Here is a 23607-nt window from a genome sequence, read left to right on the forward strand (position 1 = left end):
GATCTTCTCTATATCTTCTATCAACCCTATCTGGTGTGGATCCCACACTGCTGAGCAGTATTCAAGCAGTGGGCGAACACGCGTACTTTAACCTACTTCCTTGGTTTTCGGATTGCATTTCCTTAGGATTCTTCCAATGAATCTCAGTCTGGCATCTGCTTTACCGACGATCAACTTTATATGATCATTCCATTTTTAATCACTCCTAATGCGTACTCCCAGATAATTTATGGTATTAACTGCTTCCCGTTGCTGACCTGCTATTTTGTAGCTAAATGATAAAGGATCTATCTTTCTGTGTATTCGCAGCACATTACACTTGTCTACACTGAGATTCAATCGCCATTCCCTGCACCATGCGTCAATTCGCTGCAGATCCTCCTGCATTTCAGTACAATTTTCAATTGTTACAACCTCTCAATACACCACAGCATCATCTGCAAAAAGCCTCAGTGAACTTCCGATGTCATCCACCAGGTCATTTATGTATATTGTGAATAGCAAAGGTCCTATGACACTCCCCTGCGGCACACCTGAAATCACTCTTACTTCGGAAGACTTCTCTCCATTGAGAATGACATGCTGCGTCCTGTTATCTAGGAACTCCGCAATCCAATCACACAATTGGTCTGATAGTCCATATGCTCTTACTTAAACGACTGTGGGGAACTGTATCGAACGCCTTGCGGAAGTCAAGAAACACGGCATCTACCTGGGAACCCATGTCTATGACCCTCTGAGTCTCGTGGACGAATAGCGCGAGCTGGGTTTCACATGACCGTCTTTTTCGAAACCCATGCTGATTCCTACAGAGTAGATTTCTAGTCTCCAGAAAAGTCATTATACTCGAACACAATACGTGTTCCAAAATTCTACAACTGATCAACGTTAGAGATATAGGTCTATAGTTCTGCACATCTGTTAGACGTCCCTTCTTAAAAACGGGGATGACCTGTGCCCTTTTCCAATCCTTTGGAACGCTACGCTCTTCTAGAGACCTATGGTACACCGCTGCAAGAAGGGGGGCAAGTTCATTCGCGTACTCTGTGTAAAATTGAACTGGTATCCCATCAGGTCCAGAGGCCTTTCCTCTTTTGAGCGATTTTAATTGTTTCTCTATCCCTCTGTCGTCTATTTCGATATCTACCATTTTGTCATCTGTGCGACAATCTAGAGAAGGAACTACAGTGCAATCTTCCTCTGTGAAACAACTTTGGAAAAAGACATTTAGTATTTCGGCCTTTAGTCTGTCATCCTCTGTTTCAGTATCATTTTGGTCACAGAGCGTCTGTTTTGATCCACCTACCGCTTTGACATAAGACCAAAATTTCTTAGGATTTTCTGCCAAGTCAGTACATAAAACTTTACTTTCGAATTCATTGAACGCCTCTCGCATAGCCCTCCTCACACTACATTTCGCTTCGCGTAATTTTTGTTTGTCTGCAAGGCTTTGGCTATGTTTATGTTTGCTGTGAAGTTCCCTTTGCTTCCGCAGCAGTTTTCTAACTCGGTTGTTGTACCACGGTGGCTCTTTTCCATCTCTTACGATCTTGCTTGGCACATACTCATCTATCGCATAATGTACGACGGTTTTGAACTTTGTCCACTGATCCTCAACACTATCTGTACTTGAGACAAAACTTTTGTGTTGAGCCAACAGGTACTCTGAAATTTGCTTTTTGTCACTTTTTCTAAACAGAAAAATCTTCCTACCCTTTTTAATATTCCTATTTACGGCTGAAATCATCGATGCCGTAAGCGCTTTATGATCGCTGATTCCCTCTTCTGCGTTAACTTTTTCAAATAGTTCGGGTCTGTTTGTCACCAGAAGGTCTAATATGTTATCGCCACGAGTCGGTTCTCTGTTTAACTGCTCAAGGTAGTTTTCAGATAAAGCACTGGATTCTTTGTCCCTGCCACCCGTTATGAACGTTTGAGTCTCCCAGTCTATATCCAGCAAATTAAAATCTCCACCCAGAACTATAACATGGTGGGGAAATCTACTCGAAATATTTTCCAAATTATCCTTCAGGTGCTCAGCCACAACAGCTGCTGAGCCAGGGGGCCTATAGAGACATCCAATTACCATGTCTGAGCCTGCTTTAACCGCGACCTTCACCCAAATCATTTCACATTTCGGATCTCCGTCAATTTCCTTCGATACTATTGCATTTCTTATCGCTATAAACACGCCTCCCCCTTCACTGTCAAGCCTGTCTCTGTGGTATACATTCCAATCTGAGTTTAGGATTTAATTACTGTTTACGTCTTGCTTCAGCCAACTTTCTGTCCCTAGTACTATATGGGCGTTGTGACCGTTTATTAATGAGAGCAGTTCTGGGACCTTTCTATAGATGCTCCTGCAGTTTACTATTAGCACATTAATATTTATTCCCTGTTGCATTTTGCCTACTCCTACCTTGCCGTGTCTCAGGAGGCGTCTTGTCAGGCCTAGGGAGGGGATTCTCTAACCTAAAAAACCCCCATGTGCACTCCACACGTACTCCGCTACCCTTGTAGCCGCTTCCGGCGTGTAGTGCACGCCTGACCTATTCAGGGGGACCCTACATTTCTCCACCCGATAGCAGAGGTCGAGAAATTTGCACCCCAGATCTCCGCAGAATCGTCTGAGCCTCTGGTTTAAGCCTTCCACTCGGCTCCAAACCAGAGCACCGCGATCGGTTCTGGGAACGATACTACAAATAGTTAGCTCTGATTCCACCCCGCGAGCGAGGCTTTCCGCCTTCACCAATTCCGCCGACCGCCTGTACGAACTGAGGATGACCTCTGAACCCAGACGGCAGGAGTCATTGGTGCCGACATGAGCAACAATTTGCAGTCGGGTGCACCCAGTGCTCTCTATCGCCGCCGGTAGGGCCTCCTCCACATCTCGGATGAGACCCCCCGGCAAGCAGACAGAGTGAACACTGGCCTTCTTCCCCGACCTTCCCGCTATTTCCCTAAGGGGCTCCATCACCCACCTAACGTTGGAGCTCCGAATAACTAATAAACCCCTCCCCCCGTGTGCCTGCTCGGACCTTGCTGAAGAAGCAGCCACATGTCCACTCACAGGCAGAGCGGGCGATGCCACACGGCCAGCCTCCACATTGACCCTCCGCCTCGTGCGCCGCGAACGCCGCTGAACCCGCCACTCCCCTTGGGGAGAGGGTGGCCCAACCGCGCCCGGTACCCGCGAAGATGTCTCGACAGCAGGGAGAGTGGGTGAAGCATGTAACACCTGGGGTGTACCTTGTGACGCGCCAGACTCCCCACTGCCGCTACACTCCGAGGCAGCAGCCTGAAGACGGCTGACCGCGGCCATCAACACGCTCAGCTGTTCGCGAACAGTGGCCAGCTCCTCCTGCGTCCGTACACAGCAGTCACACATCCTATCCATCCTAAGGAATCAATTTACTGAAGAGAGTTAATCAACCTTGAACTAGACTGCTAATTCACTAAAGGCGGCTGTTTATTCACTAAACTGTGGTTGCTAGCCACTTCTTGTAAAAAACAATGAAAATAGCACTACCTGTCTCTGGAATGTATTGAAAACAAACACTAGCACTACTGGCACTATGGTTGACTAAAGGGACTCTGACTGTATTCAACACAAACACGAAATCTATGGAACACTATTAATAGCACCCGACAATTAAAGCTTCCTAAAAGCAAATACACACGGAAGAAGAAGTGACAAGTAAGAAAAATACAGTTAATACTTCAATTAAGGTAGCTCGCTGCACAGCAGACGTGAAGCAGACGGCAGTTACGACGACACTCAACACCTCCTCTCCCTTACACTTCGGCTGGTCCTCCCCAATCCAGTATGCTACTTTCATAGACATTTACGTTGTAATGGTACTTGAATTACATAACCATTACGGCACCTCAACTCAACCTCTCGATACCAGCGATATTCTACTGTGTTTCTGTTAACTACTTAACATATTTCTGAGACAACATTCGGAATTGATTTCATTTGTGATACATCGATATGTTTATATTGCAATGATATTATTCTTATGTGTATTCTTTCTTTTGTCACTATGATCTTTGACGTACTTGTAACTCTGATTTTTGGGCGCATAAGCGATTATTAGTTAGTTGTTGTTAGAGAGTCGGACCTTGAAAAAGTCAAGTCTTGGACGTCATGTTGGAAAGACGCATATTGTAGTCAGCTTATAAAATGTGAACTTTAACAGTGACTGTGAGGAAGATGTTTTCAAGTATGTTTTGCATTGTGAAGTGACGTTTTGTGTGTTACGTGATATTGCAATAAAAGCAATTAAAAGGAAGTGTAACTTAAATTCGGAGTGCTGTTTTTTTTTTACATCACTATTGTGCTAACTTTGGAAGGTTTAATCTTCAAGAATGGTTTGTGAAGCGCATTTACAAAACTTTTGAATATAGCAGAATAAAACCTAGGCCTTTTTGCATCCGAGCTTGGAATCACCACCACCTACATTTTCGACGACTGAGCCATGATTTTACAACGAGACCAGTGTGGGAAACACGAAAAGATGAGTGCCTAGTTTATTCTTTATTACATGAAATGACTTTATTAAATGTGCTCTAATGACACCTGTCACATAATAACTTTGTTGTTGACTGAAAATGCAGTATTTAGCAGTGTGAGCAACACCACAATCATCATTAAATTTTGACCTTTGTTGTGGTAGGGTTGTTAGAACCTTCTCCTCTCTGATCACTCCATCCTCACCTCTGTCCACATTAGAATCACCGACCACCAATAACACCTACATTTTGACAGTTATCATCCCTTTCATGCCAACAAATCCCTCCCATACAGCCTCGTCAGCTGGGGACGGCATATCTGCAGGGACAAGAACTCCCTTGCCCAGTATGCTGAGGTTCTTACCACGGCCTTCACAGGCAGCCACTATCCCCCCAGACCTATTCTACAAACAGATTTAACATACCATTTTCCGTCACATCCCCAGTCCTCCCACCACACCCAAGAACCGGCTATAAAGGGGTGAGGGATATCCCGCTCGAGATCTGTCCCAGACCTCCTAAAGTGGCGTTACGTCGCCCACCCGACCTCCACAACATCCCAGCCCGACCCCTCGGCACAGGTATCGTATACCTGTGGAAGTCCCAGGAGCCAAACCTGCCTAACCCACCCACCCAGCACTTCCTATTCGTCCCGTCACAGGTCTATCCTACCCCAGCAAGGCCCGGCCGCCCGTGAAAGCAGTCGCGTCACACGGTAGCTCTGCTGCAACCACTGCACGGCTTTTTATATTGGTGTGCCTACCGATCAGTTGTCCACCGGGATGAATGCCCGTCACCAGACTGTGAGCTCTCTCTTTCCCCCCTTGTATTATGCTATCCGTTCCCTTTGCTTCTACTCTCCTTTTCTGATGAAGGCTTTGTGGGAGAGCTAATGTTAATTGTATTTTTATTGTGCGGTTTACAACTTAACGTGTCATCTTTACAGTTTAATTAGCGATCTGGCTTTTTCTTATAGTGTTAAGAGGAGAAATAGGCAACAATTTGCCGACACTGAGTGAATGAATGCAATTAAAACAAAAGGGTAGCTTTCAGATACGAGATGCTAAGGGCATCGCACACACGAGATGCTCAATTTAATTAATGAAAGGAGTCAACACAAAAATATAGCAGAGGAAGGAAAAAAAAAGGCAATACCGATATCTAAACAATGAGACTGACAGAGAGTCCTAATAACTAAGGAGAAATGCAAGGCTTTAGAAGCCTGTACGAGTACAGGAATGACAAATACCAGCTGTACCAAGATCAAAAACATCTTTGAAGGAAAAAGGTGCACCTGTGTTAGCACCAAGAGCTAAGATGGCAAGCTGGTACAGAGCAAATACGGGAAGGCTGAATACGATGTGTGATTGAGAAGAAATGAGAATTTTTTAATTTTGCCTGTTTTTTATATAAGACTCCCATTATTTTATTTTTTTAATCTTGTTGTGACACATGTTCCTGACATATGTTTGCATTATCAATTGTTTTCAATATTTAGTTTACAGTTGACAGTAGAAAACGGTTATACATGTTTTTGAGTGCTCGGTGAATTTTTACTTGGAAAAAGATGGATCAATGAATTTGCATTAAATTTTGCTTGAAAAATGGAATAAAGTCCAGCACCACAATTTTAATGTCTACTGTGATTTTTGGAGAATGTACTGCAAGTAAGACAAGAGTTTACCAGAGGTACGAACGTTTTGAGGAGGGGCAAGACGTTGAAGATGACGACAATCCTGGATGCCCTAGCACATCAATTACTGACGAAAATGTGGAAGAAGTAAAGTAAACAGTTCTGGAAAATCGCCGAATCACCATCAGAGAGGTTCTGATGATGTCGGCACATCTTTCAGCTCACGCTAAGCAATTTTTTCAGATGATTTGGGCAGGAAACATGTAGCAGCAAAGTTTGATCCAAAACTGTCGAATTTCGACCAACACTGATTAATAACAGTAAGTGTGCTTGTGTTTAAATGTATTAGGTAATACGAGACACAATCACAGATGCTTAGTAAATGTTTTGAATTTCACTTTTCTTCTACTTTCTGCATTGTATTACGGCAGTCTTAATTTAATTTTGTGTATCCCATTTGAAGATAACTGTCTTTGTAATGTGCACTTATGAATCCGCATTGCTTCTGTGTCAAAATTTATATTACAGCAGGCAATCAGTACGAGTCGTTCACACACACAAATTGACAGCAGTGGAAGAGAAACAACAAAATATTCCCCCTCTTACATCGTCTGACCCTGCAGTGCAGAACTAATGACTCTTCTGCCCCTCAGGTAAGCGGCCAACTTTACTTTGAACTATGGCTGACATCACCAACATTAATTATAATTAAGTGCGTCTTAAAATATTACTGTCTCTCTAAGTATTTTTGTTTGTTACTCGGCAGGAAAGCTACTCTCAACGGGGGTAGGACGCCAAATGAGCTGACTTGGAGCAGGAGAGGCACCATGGGACATTTTAAATTTCACTGTCTATACTTTTACGAGTAAATTCATAAAACTTTCTCAGCATGAGCAGGAAGCATTCAGGATTCACAATCATGGCATTGGAACTTCAAAAACATAACAAAACAATTCTTTTTACTTGTGAAATTTCATCATTTTTTCACTTAGTACTGGCTGCATTTGTTGCTATAGGTACACTTTTCTTCATAAGTAAGAGAGATTCTACGATGAATTTTGCACAGGATACAGATCATACACACAGGTGAACGAAACTGTAGAATTTTCCAAATCTATTCAAAACTGTTGTAAAAATTGAGATAATCAACTACAAAGTTAGTGTTTTTTCTAAACATAAAGTTTAAAGTGTAACAGCTCATTCATTTTTTCATAAATTACATAAATTCTAGAGTTTCATACACCAGTAAATAGGGTTTGTATGCTGTGCAAAATTCATCAAAAAATATCTCTTACTTATGAAGAAAAGTGTACCTATAGCAACAAATGCAGCCTACAGTAAGTCGAAAAATAATGAAATGTCACATGTAAAAAAAAAAAAAAATATTTTGTTATGTTTTTGAAGTTACACTGTTATGAGTGTGAATCCTGACTCCTTTTATGAATTTACTTGTAAAATTATACACAGTGGAAATTAAAACGTCCTGTGGTGCCTCTCCTGCTCCAAGTCAGCCCGTTTGACATCCCATCCCCTTTAAGAAGCTCTTAATATTAGCTGGTATTCTTGGATTCAGCTGTTAGCTGCTAGATAGATATTATTATAAAACACAGACGAGAACAGTGGGCTGCATAAACACTCGATTCAGGCTGCAGTCTGACTACCACCGGCCTGGAGTGTACCACTGCACAAAAGTGAAATGTGGACGGTAAGCATTTCAGATGACGAGAGAATACAAGCTTTCAAAATGTTGTGCTATAGAAGAATGGCGCAGGAATGTTATACGAACAGGGAACAGGTTAAACAACTAACTAAGTGGTACTGAACCAAACTAGAAATAAATTAAACTTACCAGGAATTGCCAAGTTTGTAATGGAGGGAAGCGTGTGACGGGTAAAAATTGCAGAGGGAGACCAATACACAAATACGGCTCGCACACTACAGACTAACACGGAGAGCTACCTAAAAAAAAGGGGGGGGGGGACAACAATTCCCCAATTTCACTACAAAACGTCGACAAAAATAAGTGCCAGATCTTAGCATTTTATTATGAGTTTCTCTCTGTTTGAAATGCACTTCTGCTCTGCCACTGCATACTGAATTAATGAATAACCACTCCAGCTGCTCAAATGATGTTCTTTAGTTCAGAACCAGTTTTGGATTTTATACTGATCAGTTTTTTCTCACAACAGCAGAATTTACATATCCACTAAAAAATGGCACCAATATTGAAGACAAATCTGGTCATGGACTAAAACAAAGAGTTTTTAGTGACTTTTAGTGACTGGAGTGGTTACTCATTAATTCTTACTTTGTATACATCTTAGACAGCGACAGTTATCAAACTGCGGGTCCTCCCAATAGTAACCACGAACGCTAACAAGCAGGCTGCAGAAAATATCAGCAACTGAACAAATAATTGTCCCCCCTTCATCTCTGCTCACCCTTGTCCTACCTTTTCAACCTTTCTCAACTTATTGCCCTTCTTCACCGAGCAAGGAACAAAGTTCTGAAAGTTGTGATAATGTTGTCACTTTCATATTTGTCTATTGGCAGCACTATACATTTTGCCCCTCTACAATCCTGTCTCCGCTTTTATTAATTAAATTTTCCATGATGTCTCTTTAAACTGCACCCGAGTCCTGATTAATCTTCATTTCCATGCTAGTGAACAGAAAATTGTGCAAACTGTTTTTAGGAATTTTTGGTGAGACAGAGTATTATCGATATGAGGTACTACCCAAAATATTTGAGAATTTCATTGCACCAGTCAAACCAGTAGCAGTACGACATTCTGTCACTAGATGTCCCGAGGTACACATTTCGGTTACTGCGGCACGAAGTTGCGTCATCTTTGGTGCACGCAGTTACGGGGTGGTGGTGTGTATGTCTGCATGTGTTTCAGTGCTTCTGAGAATTGTGAAACAGATAAAGTGAAGGAGCAACTGATTTGTGTCAAATTTTGTTTCAAGCTGAAGAAAACTGCAGCCGGAGCTCACAGCATCCCGACAGAGGCATTCGGTCAGAGTGCACCGAGTCAAGCAAAAACATTTGAGTGGCTCGAGAGCTTCGAAGGAGGCCGAGAGTCTGTGGAAGATAATGAACGTTGTGGTCGAGTCTCGAGATGTACAACAGTAGAAATGATCGTGAAAGCGAGTGATGAGATTCACAGAGACCTAAGGCAGCTAATTCGTGATGTTGTATGGTACATTTCATTCAATAGCCAGAACACGATATGAACTGCAGCAATGTTTGTTGCTCACCTTCTCAGTATTGACCAACAAAACCTCTGCAGGTGACAAATCTCTGGTCAACGTTTGTGACCCTGAAGTGAAGCAGCAATCGTCACAACGAAAAATGCTACCTTCTCCGAGGCCGGAAAAAGCTCGAAAAGTTTGCAGCAACGTGCAGTCAATGCTAATCCTCTTTTTGACCTTCGGGGAATAGTGCATAAGGAGTTTTGTTCCACCTAGTCAGACTGTCAACAGGCAGTCGTACTGTGAAGTTTTGAGGGAACTGTGTAAGATGTTCAGCGCAAATGGCCAGAGTTGTGGAAAAAGAAAGACTGGTCAGTGCATCGTGACAATGCACTCGTGTATACCTCACTCGCTGTGAAGGAATTCCTGGCCAAAAACGACACGGGAACAGACCCCCACCCTCACTACGTGCCAGACGTTGCCCTGTGTGACTTCTAACTGTTCCCCAAGAGTAAAATCACATTTAAATGGCAACACTTTGGCTGAATTGAAGACATCGGGTCCCAATGAGTCCTGAACATCCTTTACCCTGCAGACCTACAGGAGTGCTTCTAAATATGCAAGCAATGCTGGGATCATTGGACACAGGCCTGAGGTGACGACTTTGCATGTGACAGAAGACTTATGTCGAGTTTTCTGATTTTTACACTGAAACTCACAGATATTTTGGGCAGCCCCTAGTATTTGTGATAATCTAATTAACATCCACTTATCTTTTTACACAGGAGGGGAAAATAGCTCAAGTCACAAGTGCTATTGCAGTGGCCACTGAAATGCCGCGATGTCACCACCTGAGCCACAGCGTGCGACCACTGCAGCAATGGTGCTGCCAGCCAGGTACTTACCTCGTGCCGAGGTCGTGCGATGCAAATTCTGCATTAGTGAAAGGAAATGAAGATGCTGTCAAATCACAGTCTCCAACCTATGCTTTGTTCAGTCTGAGAAAGTTTCTACACATTTAATAGGGATGACTGTAGAGAGGGCCAGTTTATTTTAGTTAATAGGGCAATGAGATAATGGAGATTCTATAACAGAGAGATTCCAAGAGACACTGTGGCTTAATGGATACGTCACACTACAATTGGATAAAACATAATTTATTTCTGTATTCAACAATGTTGTTGTTGTTGTTGTGGTCTTCAGTCCTGAGAATGGTTTGATCCAGTTCTCCATGCTACTCTATCCTGTGCAAGATTCTTCAACACCCAGAACCTACTGCAACCTACATCCTTCTGAATCTGCTTAGCGTATTCATCTCTCGGTCTCCCTCTACGATTTTTACCCTCCATGCTGCCCTCCAATACTAAATTGGTGATCCCTCGATGCCTCATAATACGCCCTACCAACCGATCCCTTCTTCCACTCAAGTTGTGCCACAAACTCCTCTTCTCCCCAATTCTATTCAATACCTCCTCATTAGTTATGTGATCTACCCATCCAATCTTCAGCATTCTTCTGTAGCACCACATTTCAAAAGCTTCTATTCTCTTCTTGTCCAAACTATTTACCGTCCCTATTTCACTTCCATACATAGCTACACTCCATACAAATACTTTCAGAAACGACTTCCTGACACTTAAATCTATACTCGATGTTAACAAATTTATCTTCTTCAGAAACGCTTCCCTTGCCATTGCCAGTCTACATTTTATAACCTCTCTACTTCGACCTTCATCAGTTATTTTGCTCCCCAAATAGCAAAACTCCTTTACTAATTTAAGCTTTTCATTTCCTAATCTAATTCCCTCAGCATCACCCAAATTAACTCGACTACATTCCATTATCGTCGATTTGCTTTTGTTGATGTTCATCTTATATCCTCCTTTCAAGATACTGTCCATTCCGTTCTACTGCTCTTCCAAGTCCTTTGCTGTCTCTGACAGAATTACAATGTCATGTCATCGGCGAACCTCAAAGTTTTTATTTCTTTTCTGTGGATTTTAATACCTAATCCGAATTTTTCTTTTGTTTCCTTTACTGCTTGCTCAATATACAGATTTAATAGCATCGGGGAGAGGCTACAAACCTGTCTCACTCCCTTCCCAACCACTGCTTCCCTTTCGTGCCCCTCGACTCTTATAACTGCCATTTGGTTTCTATACAAATTGTAAATAGCCTTTCGTTCCCTTAATTTACCCCTGCCACCTTCAGAATTTGAAAGAGAGTATTCCAATCAACATTGTCAAAAGCTTTCTCTAAGTCTACAAATGCTAGAAACGTAGGTTTGCCTTTCCTTAATCTTTCTTCTAAGATAAGCCGTAGGGTCAGTATTGCCTCACGTGTTCCAACTTTTCTACGGAGTCCAAACTAATCTTCCCCGAGGTCGGCTTCTACCAGTTTTTCCATTCGTCTGTAAAGAATTCGCGTTAGTATTTTGCACCTGTGACAACAATATAATTGAGAATAATGAAGGATCTACAAGGTAGAAAAACACCTAACTTGAGCAAATGAAGTAGTAAAATACACTGATGGAAAATAAACCTCGATACGAAGGAGGAGATGTGCGGCATGAGCAAAAGTTGGAAGGCACGTTTCTACACCCGAAAGACAAAGTCTACTCAAATTTCATGCCAGTCGCACAAGAATGGCACTGTAAGTGCCACTATGAGGACGGAAATCCAGTTTGCTTTAAATACATACGGCAACGGTCGTGAGCCTAAGTCACCTTTGACACTGGACGTGGTGAACTGATGCTAGCCAAAAATGTCTTTGAGGTGACATACCGTATTTACTCGAATCTAAGCCGCACTCGAATCTAAGCCGCACCTGAAAAATGAGACTCGAAATCAAGAAAAAAAAATTTTCCCGAATCTAAACCGCACCTGAAATTTGAGATTCGAAATTCAAGGGGAGAGAAAAGTTTTAGGCCACACCTCCAAATCGAAACAAAGTTGGTCCATCGTAATACGAGACACAATTTAGGTCGAATGAATGACGATACAGCTACAGTAGGTTCGAGTCGTAAGCTTAGCATTAAGCTTTACTAGATAGCCATTGCTATGCGTCACGCGCTCCGTCCGTATTTATACGGGTACGTTTCCTTTTTCACGTGCTTCATCTGGTTTGAATTGATTGCTTATTTTGCTTTGATCTGGTAAGTGCCGTTCTCTTTGTTATAGGTGTTTACATCACTCTAAGCTGAAAATGCATTACTGTACTGTGTCATGAGTTGTTTGTTGCATTCTGATAGTGCGTGTTTATGGTCTGTCGCCGCTCGCGGCATGGCTTGCTTTTGTGTGCGCTAACACCGCTTACAATAAAAAAAAGAGAGGAATTGTCTCATTAGCGAAACAATGGCAAGAGACTGCTATTTGTTGTTACTTACACTGCTGCTTTCTTTGATAATGGTCAACAAGAACCAAATAATAGACTGCTTTTGATAGAAGGCGTTCTGAACGAGAGTTTAGCGAAAATTTTTCTCCGTTTGAAAATCTTTGCAGACGCCTCTTTAGTACATTATATTCTGCACAGAAATTAGTCATCTTAGATTTAAAAATTGAGTCAATTGCCGTGCTTCATTTCTGACTGTATCACTATTAGGCATAAGAATAATTCGAATATAAACATGACATGATATGTATATTCTTCCGCGTTTGCTGTTGGCTCACCCTAGTTTCGTAGTTTATTAGGCAGACAGGATTTAAATGAGATAGCAGCAAACACGAAAGAATACACGGCAAAATATTTATATTCGTATTATTCTTATGGCGTAGAGAATACTGTATGTGATTCACAATTCATAAAAGTTCCTATTAGCAACCATCTCTTCTCACAGGTAGGAAAAAATTCAGAATGTAGGGTTGACCATATTGACAAATCATCACAGTTTTGCCAGTCGGATTTTCGTAGTACATTCAACATTGAAATGCTGCTACATTCGAAGATGAACAATATGGAATTTGTATTTACTTCGTGCATAATGTATAAAATGCAGTGATCGAAACTCGGGGCGGAGAAGAAGGCTCGTCTTCCACCCTTTTTTTTTTTAATTTATTTACTGACGCGGAGGTTTTGGCGCTAGTATTTATCTTTGTGCCGGCAAAGCATGCCTATGCAGCGCTACATATATTAGACGACGGAAATCAGTTGTGGCGGCACCTACCAACATTTTTCAGAACTTCCGCTTACTTTGCACTCGATTCTAAGCTGCAGGCGTTTTTTTGGGTTACAAAAACCGGAAAAAAAGTGCGGCTTAGATTCGAGTAAATACGGTAGATGCCGTTATTAACATTTCACTGAGTTTAAACAAGGTCACATAACAGGACTACAAGACGGTGGATGTTCCTCCTGGCACACTGCAGAAAGACTCGGCAGGAAAGCAGCCACTGCACACAACTGCCGGCAGCGGTAGTCACGAGAACGTGCGGTCGCAAGAAGTCCAGGTTCCGGGCAGCCGTACGACACTACTGAGAGGGAGGACCACCGCGTTCGGCAACTGGCTCTGGTGTATCGTACTGGATTTGATTTGCAGTAGCCATTTGAACAGCAGTTGGAACCACAGTGAAACAAAAAAGTGTTACAAATCAGTTACTTCAAGGACAGCTCTGAGCCAGACACCCTGTAGCGTGCATTCCACTGGCCCCAAACTACCACCCTCTGCAAGTTTAGTGGTGTCAACTGAGAGCTGGTCGGTGGGCAGGATGAAGGTCAGTTACGTCTCAGTGCCGGTGATGGGCGTTTCTGTACGACAACAGGACAGCTTTCGTGATTACCCTGCACACCCTGACTGCAAATCTGTACGCCAATCTGTTAATTCTATCTGTTATGCTGTCATTCTAGGAGGCATTTTCCAACAGGATAATTATCGCCCACGTACCACTGTTGTAACCCGACACACTCTACAGACTGTCGACACGTCGCCTCGGCCTGCTTCGTCACCGGATCTATCTCCAACTGAACACACAGGACACGTCATCGGACGACATCTCCAGCATCATCCCCGACAGACGTTTACTGTCCCCGTATTGACCAGCCACGTGCAACAGATGTGGAACCCCATCCCACAAACTAACATCTGGCAGCTGTGCAAGATAATACAATCACATTCGTCCACTTGCAGTCAACATTCTGGAGGTTACACCTGTTATTACATACCAGCATTTCACATTTACAATGATTTTTCTCGCACTTACATTAACCTGTGATCTTGCAATGTTAATCACTTAACTGTGTTAGCTACACGCACGTATTCCTGAAATTTCATTACTGTGTATTAATTACTTTTCGGTCTTGCATTTTTTGCTCTGTCAGTATATTACCTTCATTTGGTGTTAGGAAAATTGAGTTTTTTCGCAATTAACTTGGAATGTTGGTAACATTTCAAATGTCGCTAGATGGAATTAACACCATCTGCTGAAAACAGTTGTTTATTTCATTTAAAGAGTACTGATGTATACCTATCACAATGACTTTTCACAACAGAATAAGAAAAAAATGGTTCAAATGGCTCTGAGCACTATGGGACTTAACATCTCTGGTCATCAGTCCCCTAGAACTTAGAACTACTTAAACTGAACTAACCTAAGAACATCACACAACACCCAGTCATCACGAGGCAGAGAAAATCCCTGACCCCACCGGGAATCGAACCCGGGAACCCGGGCTCGGGAAGCCAGAACGCTACCGCACGACTGCGAGCTGCGGACAACAGAATAAGAACTTACCCCCTCAGTTCGAATTCTCCATTCATTGGCGCAGGTACCTGAAACATCAGATGACGCAATTAAATTTCGTAATACCCAAGCTTAACTTTAATACAAACCATTACAATATCTATATATGAAGGTAGTATCTGTTCCTGAAAGAAGAGATACCATGCAGCTTCTTTAGAATGAAACGATAATTGGATCGACACCCTAGCTGCAAACAGGCACTGATATATCATTGGGGACATGTCGAAAATGTGTGTCCCGACCGGGACTCCAACCCGGGATCTCCTGCTCAGGTGCACTACAAATGTGGTGGTGTGGACATGTTGGGAATGTGGGTCTCACGGGGAGCGTGCAAGGGATAAGTCCCTGCAGGCGCACTATCCTCTGTGCCCTCGGTGGCTCAGACGGATAGAGCATCCTCCACGTAAGCAGGAGATCCCGGGTTAGTCCCGGTTGGGGCGCACCACACACTTTCGACATGTCCCCAATGATATATCAACACCTGTTTGCAGCTAGGGTGTCAATTTAATAATCATTTCATTACAATATCTACACTTGCATACACAAATTCAAGTGAGAATGTATTTGTTACTAGAACAGATCTATCAACAGTAGAGGTTAATTATGGCACTGCAAAATAACAATATTAATAGCAACCTCAGACATTTCCCAGATTGTGCAGTTATTGACAATGAAGTACTGCCTTAAATTAGCCGCACAAATATTACATATTTCACCAAATGGAAAATCATAGTATCCTACAAGTGCAATATCAATGAGACAACTGCAATTAGACAACCTATATAAATAACTGGATGTAAGAATTTGTAGGGACATGAAACAGAGCAATCACATACTCTCAGTCATAGGTCAGGCCAGCCAACACATCAGTTCATTGGCAAGACACTGGTGGAATGGGATCACTGACATAGGAGAGCTTACAAATCATTGATGTGACCTACCTTCGAATACTATACAAGTGCGTGGGGCCGGTCCGAGGAAACTGAACGTATACAAATATTCCCCCGACTCGTCACAAGAGTCTCACATAAATGTTGAACAACCTGACTTTCCAGATGCATGAAGAGATTTGATAATTACCCCACAAGAACGTACCTACAAAGTCTCAAGACTTTAGGAATGTACTACAACGCCCTACACATCACTCTTGTAGGAACTGCAAAGACAAGGTTTGATTAATTACAGTGTACACAGAAGTGTTTAACCAATTACCCTTCCTGCTCTCCCTACTTGTCCACAAATGGAACAGGAAGTCCCAATAACTGGTAGTATCCTGTCATGCACTTCACAGTGGTTCGCAGATTATTTATGTAAATGTCAATAGAGGTTTCTGTGAAAAGCTCCAGTTACATCCCTGAAAACAGCTTCTTTGAGTTTTTAAATAATTCTTACACATACAGCAACATTCCACTGATGACTATGAACTATGTGGCACGTGCCACTTTCTACTGCACTATATACTAAGATTACTTCTGTTCCACAGACAGAACACAGGAAGAACAAGGGCTCGTACATCTCTCTGTGGACTATTTCCCTATATTATTTAGATAGGGAAAGATATGTGCGAAGCAGAAGAATATTTGTAGATGCTGTCCAGAATGGCAGTTCTCGACATCCTCTCACAGTAGGTTGTTGCGAAATGTACCGCATCTTTCACCGAGTGTCAATCGGACGAGATTTTTCTGTACGTCTGTTTTACTCCGTCACCAGTCAAACGTGCCTTCAGCCATTCGAAGCCCCCTTCACTGTATAAGCCCAATGTTGCCTGTTAGTGTGCTGTGATGTAGACATTTCGTCATTATTCCAGTGTGAGCCATACACGAGTTTTATAAGCTATCCGTTTCACAAACGAACTGCAGTTTCGCCATATTCCTTCGTGCAGAAAACCGTTTAGAAAAATTGAAATTCTACCCGTTCCACATATTGACATACTATAATGGGCAGTAAAACAAAAGACGGATGGAAAAAGTAAGTGAACTATCGAGTATTTCGAAAGTAATTGTCATAACTGTTAATACATTTCTCCCGCTGAGAGACGTGACAAGTCAATGCCTTCGTTGACAAATGTTGGCGGTTGCCTAAGGAAGCACGACTACAGCCAGGTGTCACCTCTTCATCTGAAGCAAATCGACAGTCACACGTAATGACCCACATTCTGTCGAGGTCGTTTCAACCACGCTGCAGAAGTTTTGCTGGCAACCCCTTACACGTCCTCTGTATTCCCCACGCGATTCCACATTTTTGGAGCCACGAAGAAAGACAATTGTGGCTGTCAATTTCCTTTGGACTAAGAGGTGCACACCTGAGAACAATCACAGTTCGATAGGTAACTGAAAACGTTTTTCCGTGAAGACACTGACCCTCTCGTCTCACAGTGGGATAAAAGTGTCATCAGTCATGGCAATTACTTTTGAAGTAATAAACAGTTTACTAACTTTTTTCCGATCTGCCTCATTTTCATTTGACTGCCTATCATGCAAAATGTAATTACCATAAAAGGAAAACCAAACAGTGACAGTCCCTGCATCACCTGTAAAGAATCGGTCTACAGCCAGCACACAAGACGACACACTTATGTAGACCTCGACTCCAAACAATGGTTTGGGAAAAGATGGTCGTTTTGAGGAAGCACACAGTGAAGTTTGAATAAAATCTCATAAATAATATGTTCCGTGTACAAAAAAAAAAAAAAAAAAAAAAAAAAAAGAAAATGGCTCTGAGCACTATGGGACTTAACATCTGAGGTCATCAGTCCCCTAGAACTTAGAACTAATTAAACCTAACTAACCTAAGGACATCACACACATCCATACCCGAGGCAGGATTCTAACCTGCGACGCGACCATAGCGGTTGTGCGGTTCCAGACTGAAGCACCTAGAACCGCTCGGCCACCTCGGCCGGCGTTCCGTGTACAGCCAATGTGATTTTTGTTTCCAGATAAATCATTTTTTCACATACATCTACTATAACGACTTACTTATGGTAAATTCTACCCAAAATTTTAATTCTTAAAAGTTCGTCAATGGGTCGTTAACATAGCTCACTTGCAAACTGAGTGCACTTAACACAGGTTAGCACAGACTTACCACAGAATACTTGCTGGTCGAATTAACAAAACATTACTGAAAAACCTCTACAAAATACAAATTTAGGACGTCCCAATTTTTTCAGTTTTTTATACTAAGATATATATTAACAATTTTTGCAATAAAGAAGTATACAGTCTCAATACAGAATCTCAAATAATAGAAAGTCCAGGAGGGGATAACAACAACAACAGGGAAGGTCAAACAATGGAAACTCCAGATAGGGATGTCAGCTATGCAGGAAAGGACAGATTGCTACTTACCGTAAAGAAGACACGTCAAGTTGCAGACAGGCACAGTTAAAAGACACTTGCACAAAACTTTCAGCCACAGCCTTCACCAGCAAAAGAGAAACAGAAGCCACGCACGCCCACAAGCAAGCACCTGTCACGCACGCCTCACCACCAGCTCCGGCAGCTCGGCCTGTGCCCGTCTGCAACTAACACGTCACCTTTACAGTAAGTGGCAGTCTATCTTTGTTAACCACAGGAAAAAGATAGATTCTTACTTTCCACGTAATGGAGGGGTCGAGTCACAGGCACACACAGTGAAAAAGTATGCCAGAACTATTCAGTTTCCGGACTACGTCCGTGCACACACACCGTAACTGTCCTCTTTGGACAGTAAGGCCTGACAAAGTGCATCTAAGATGGGCAAAAAATGATGCTCCATCAGACAATATTGCAATATCCACACCATAATATTGTGGTTCTTGCAAATTATTAAAGGTTTTGGAGCAGCAAATGGTGCGTAACTAATTATTTACATATATTAACGCATTTGAGGTGATATTGGTGGTTAAATTGAAAGTTTGCTACATTAGTTGTTATATTAAATACAGAAACCACTATCTCGCATACTTCCCACGAATTTGCCTACATAAAGATGGGGGCTTCAGCCTGAATAGTCTTGGCTCTGATTCGATAGTTACAGCTATGCCTTTAAAAATGTAAGGTCCAGACTATCAAACCTTGGCCTAATGAAAAACAATGCACCATATTGAATTATTGCAGAAGGAAGAAGTGCTGCAGGATGCACCCTGGGTCAGAGGTGGGGATGTAAAGTTGCCATTAAAATACTCGAACAATAGTCAAAACGTGAGCTAAGAAACAAATTTAATTAAAATGCACAGTGTAATAGGCAGAGTACGGAAAATACAGGACAAAAGGCTGTTAAAACAAAACACAAACAAGTGATGGTATTGAACGAAGAAAGTGCCATACAAATGAGAATTTTGTTATAAATTGGTTTGAATTGCACTGAATTTATTTCAAAGATAACAGATGTGAAAACTGAAGGCTCTTAAACATGACTGCTAACATGTGATGGTAATGAAGTGAAAGCAAGGCACTGAATAAAGGCCAAGTCACATTGGCTGCCACATCACTTCCTGTCAAAGCATTCAGAAATGCTTTTCAAATAGTGGCAGTACAAGGAGCAATTATAGTAGAGAAACAAGGTAACAATTTTCATGTAATCACATTTGATATGCAACAGACACTACACACAAATTGAGCATAGGGTAAATGTTTCACAGGTATAAAATATGGTCAATAATTTCAGTGCCCATTCCTTTGTAGCTCATTGAGGACGTTTTTTCTACTGGGATGAACCAGTAGCTAAAAGAGGACCAGATGAAGTAGCAAGTTGTATAAAGATATATTTTGAAAACCATGACATCATCAAAGACGAAGTAGTAATAATGTATTTGGGCAGTTGTTGCAGACAAAATGAGAACTGGATGTTAGTGCGATTTTGGTTGTACGCGTTGAAGTTGGTTCATTTCAAATGCATTGAACACAGCTCTCTTCAGGTTGTACACAGCATGTTACCCAGAGAGTTTATAAATGTGATCACTGGGGAGAAGTTCTTAATCCATTCAAAAACAGAAAGTCATTCCAGTTAACACAAATTACTCGAAGGTTTCTCTACAGTTTCTCTGCACTGAAACATTTATTTTGCAAACCTGAACAGAAGTTCAGCATAGCAAAGTGTCTGAGACTAGTATTTTGTGTCGACCTGCAACAACCTACTCCGACATTGTTTTGTGATATGTACCATGGCTGTCAGGAATTGGTTTCCCTATTGAAACGTGAAAGGCCTTCGACCAGTAATTCATTAACGGACGTATTTGAAACAAAATAGGGTGGTCCACTTTCTCTTAAAGATAACAAATTAAAAGACATTCTTTCCTGTTTAACAATATTGCAAAAGAATAGTTGCTACTCACCATACAGCGGAGATGCTGACTTGCAGAGATGCACCACAAAATGACTGTCACAAAATAAGCTTTCGGCCAACACGACCTTTGTCAAAACACACACACACACACACACACACACACACACACACACACACAGAGTGCAAATACAACTCAAATACCACAGTGCCTGGCAGCTGCAGCTGCACTACAAGCACCAGTGGCAATGCATGATGGGAGAGGCAACTGGGTGGGGGTAAGGAGGAGGCTCGGGTGGAGAGGGAGAGATGTGGCAGGGTAGGGGTGGGGGGACGGTGAGCGCTGCAGTCAGGCCTTTTTGCCCAAAGAGACAGTTGTGTGTGTGTGTGTGTGAGAGAGAGAGAGAGAGAGAGAGAGAGAGAGAGAGAGAGAGAGAGAGAGAGAGAGAGAGAGAATGTATGTGTTTGTTCTGTTTCTGATGAAGGATGTTGTCTTAGGACAACTTTTTTTCACGGTGACTCAAGAATTGATCTAGACTCTGAGCGATATAAAATTAATTTCAGTGTCACCAGAATTACTTTTATTATTTCATAGCTTGACAATACAATCAAATAAATGTAACAATACTGTAACAGAATCAAGCAAACAAATCATCAGTAATAATGTTACAGACAAAGGCACATTATTTTTCCAAACATTTCACAAGTTTTAAACATAACTAGATCAATTTCATTTCTGCCAAATTTCCCAAACAAATAAAAATCTAGCAATCTACTTCCTCTCCTCCTCCTCTCAGTGATATGATGAACTGCCTTCTGACTGGAAGGGGTACCAACCATGATACCCACCAGGGATCCATTTTAACAACCACTTCCAAACCTCTCCCATGTCCCCTCACAGGTGAAAAACCTTGTCTTGCAGTCCTACTAAACTTACTCCACGCCTCCTAAACTCACTCCCACCACCACACAGAATCCAGAACCTAAACAGACCTAAAAAACAGTCACAAACCTTTCCTCCACAAGTCTTAGCCCCGCAGAAATATCAATCCTTTCCAAAGGCCTCACCTTTTGCCCCACTCCCAAATTTTATCGTGCAGGACTTGTTAATGATCTTCTCTCACTCTCCTGATCCAACAGTGGGAACACATTTTGCCACCAACCCTATCAATCAGACTCGACCAAAGACCAATGTCGAGCTGTGCCTGACTCAGTTCACTCCTCCATCCGACCGTGATCAACACTCCACTGCCCCCCAAATAACCCCCTGTTAACTTTCCAGAATTTCTGAACTTCGAAACCTGCATCACCATCATCTTACACCTGCAGAAAGAACCGCAGTCCACCATCTAAAACCTGATCCCCACCATATAATCCTACCTGCGGATGAAGGCTGCACCACAGTTATTTTGAACCACGAGGATTACCTGGCACAAGGACTCCACCAACTGTCAGATAGTTCCACCTACAAAGCTTGCCACAGTGACCCCATTCCAGTAATCCAGCAGGATCTCCAGTCTCTCCTCAAATCCTTAGGCCCATCCCAGAACCTCTCCCCAGAGTCCATCTCTGTCCTTGTCCCTACCACTCCCTGCCCTCCTATCTTCTACATGTTTCCTAAAGTCCATAAATCCACCACTCACGACACACCATTGTGGATGGTTCCTGTGCCCCAACTGCTCTCACAGGCCAACAGCTTCTAGCAGTAAACTGCCATTCTATATAAAAGATACCAGCAATTTCCTTCACTGACTCTCCACAGTTCCTGTCCCTTTACCACACGGTGCCCTGCTCGTCACTATTGATGCCACCTCCCTTTACTCTAACATCCCTAATGCCCGTGGTCTTGCCACTATTCGAGACTAATTTTTCCAATGCCCGACAGATTCCAAACCCTCCTCCTCAGTCACTGTGACCAATTATATTCTCACCCACAATTACTTCTCCTTTGAAGACATTACCTACAAACAAATCCGAAGTACGGCTATGGGCACCCGCATAGCGCCATCCTGTGCCAACCTATTCGTGGTCCATGTACAGGAATCCTTCCTAAACAGCCAGAATCCTGAACACCTCACCTGGTTCAGATTCGTTGATGAGATCTCGATCTGAGTCGAGGGTGATGACACCCTATCCACATTCCTCCAGAACCTCAACACCTTCTCCCCCAGTCGCTTCACCTGATCCTACTCAACCCGACGAGCCACATTCCTGATCTCGACCTCCACTTCAAAGATGGCTAAAATCAGTACCTCTATCCGTATCAAACCTATTAACCACCAGCAATACTTCCACTTCGACAGCTGCCACCCATTCCGTACCGAGAAGTCCCTTCTGTACAGCCTAGCCATCTGTGGTCGCCGCGTCTGCAGTGATCACCATTCCCTCACGGAATACACTGAGGGTCTCACTGACGCCTTCACAGACCGTATTTATCCTCTCAACCTTGTACAAAAACAATTCTCCCGTGCCTTATCTTTCCAGTCTCCCACCACCTCCCAAAGTCCCACCGTCCGGCCACAGAGGAGCATTCCCCTAGTAGCTCAGTACCACCCAGGACGAGAGCAAATAAATTACATTATCAGCCAGCATTTAACTACCTCTCATTGTGCCCTGAAATGAGAAATGTCCTGCCCACTATCCTTCCCACCCTTCCTACCGTGGTATTCCGCCGTCCACTGAACCTACACAATATACTCGTCCATCCTTACACAACCCCTGTTGCAACTCCTTCCCTCATGGCTCGTTCCCCTCTAATAGACCTACATACGAGACCTGTCCCATACATCCTCCCACCACCACCTACACCAGTCCGGTCACGAACATCGCCTATCCCATCAAGGGCAGGGCTACCTGTGAAAACAACCACTTGATCTACACACTAAGCTGCAACCGCAACCACTGTGCTGCATTCTATTTGGGCATGACAAGCAACAAGTTGTCTCTCCATATGAGTAGCCATAGCCAAGAAACAACTGGACGACCCTGTTACTGACAAGGGAACTTCCCCATTGCAACCCCCCCCCCCCCCCCCCAGATTTAGTTATAAGTTGGCACAGTGGATAGGCCATGAAAAACTGAAAACAGATCAATCGAGAAAACAGGAAGAAGTTGTGTGGAACTATGAAAAAAATAAGCAAAATATACAAACTGAGTAGTCCACGTGTAGGATATGCAACATCAAGGATGATATGAGCTCAGGAGTGCCGTGATCCCGTGGTTAGCGTGAGCAGCTGCGGAGCAAGAGGCCATTGGTTCAAGTCATCCC

The 23607-nt window shown here is 42.8% G+C and overlaps 1 protein-coding gene across 6 annotated transcripts in view; it reads right to left on the reverse strand.

Moving 5' to 3' along the window:
• LOC126108465 (uncharacterized) overlaps window positions 1-23607 on the reverse strand; it is a 170789-nt gene that overhangs the window by 9832 nt on the left and 137350 nt on the right. For all 6 annotated transcript variants that reach the window (XM_049913707.1, XM_049913706.1, XM_049913704.1 and 3 more), the window contains one exon: window positions 15066-15103. In XM_049913707.1, the coding sequence (XP_049769664.1) occupies window positions 15066-15103 (38 nt within the window). The remainder of the gene's footprint in view (window positions 1-15065; window positions 15104-23607) is intronic.

Source organism: Schistocerca cancellata, chromosome 11, assembly GCF_023864275.1.
Source record: "Schistocerca cancellata isolate TAMUIC-IGC-003103 chromosome 11, iqSchCanc2.1, whole genome shotgun sequence".
Taxonomy (NCBI): Eukaryota; Metazoa; Arthropoda; class Insecta; order Orthoptera; family Acrididae; genus Schistocerca; species Schistocerca cancellata.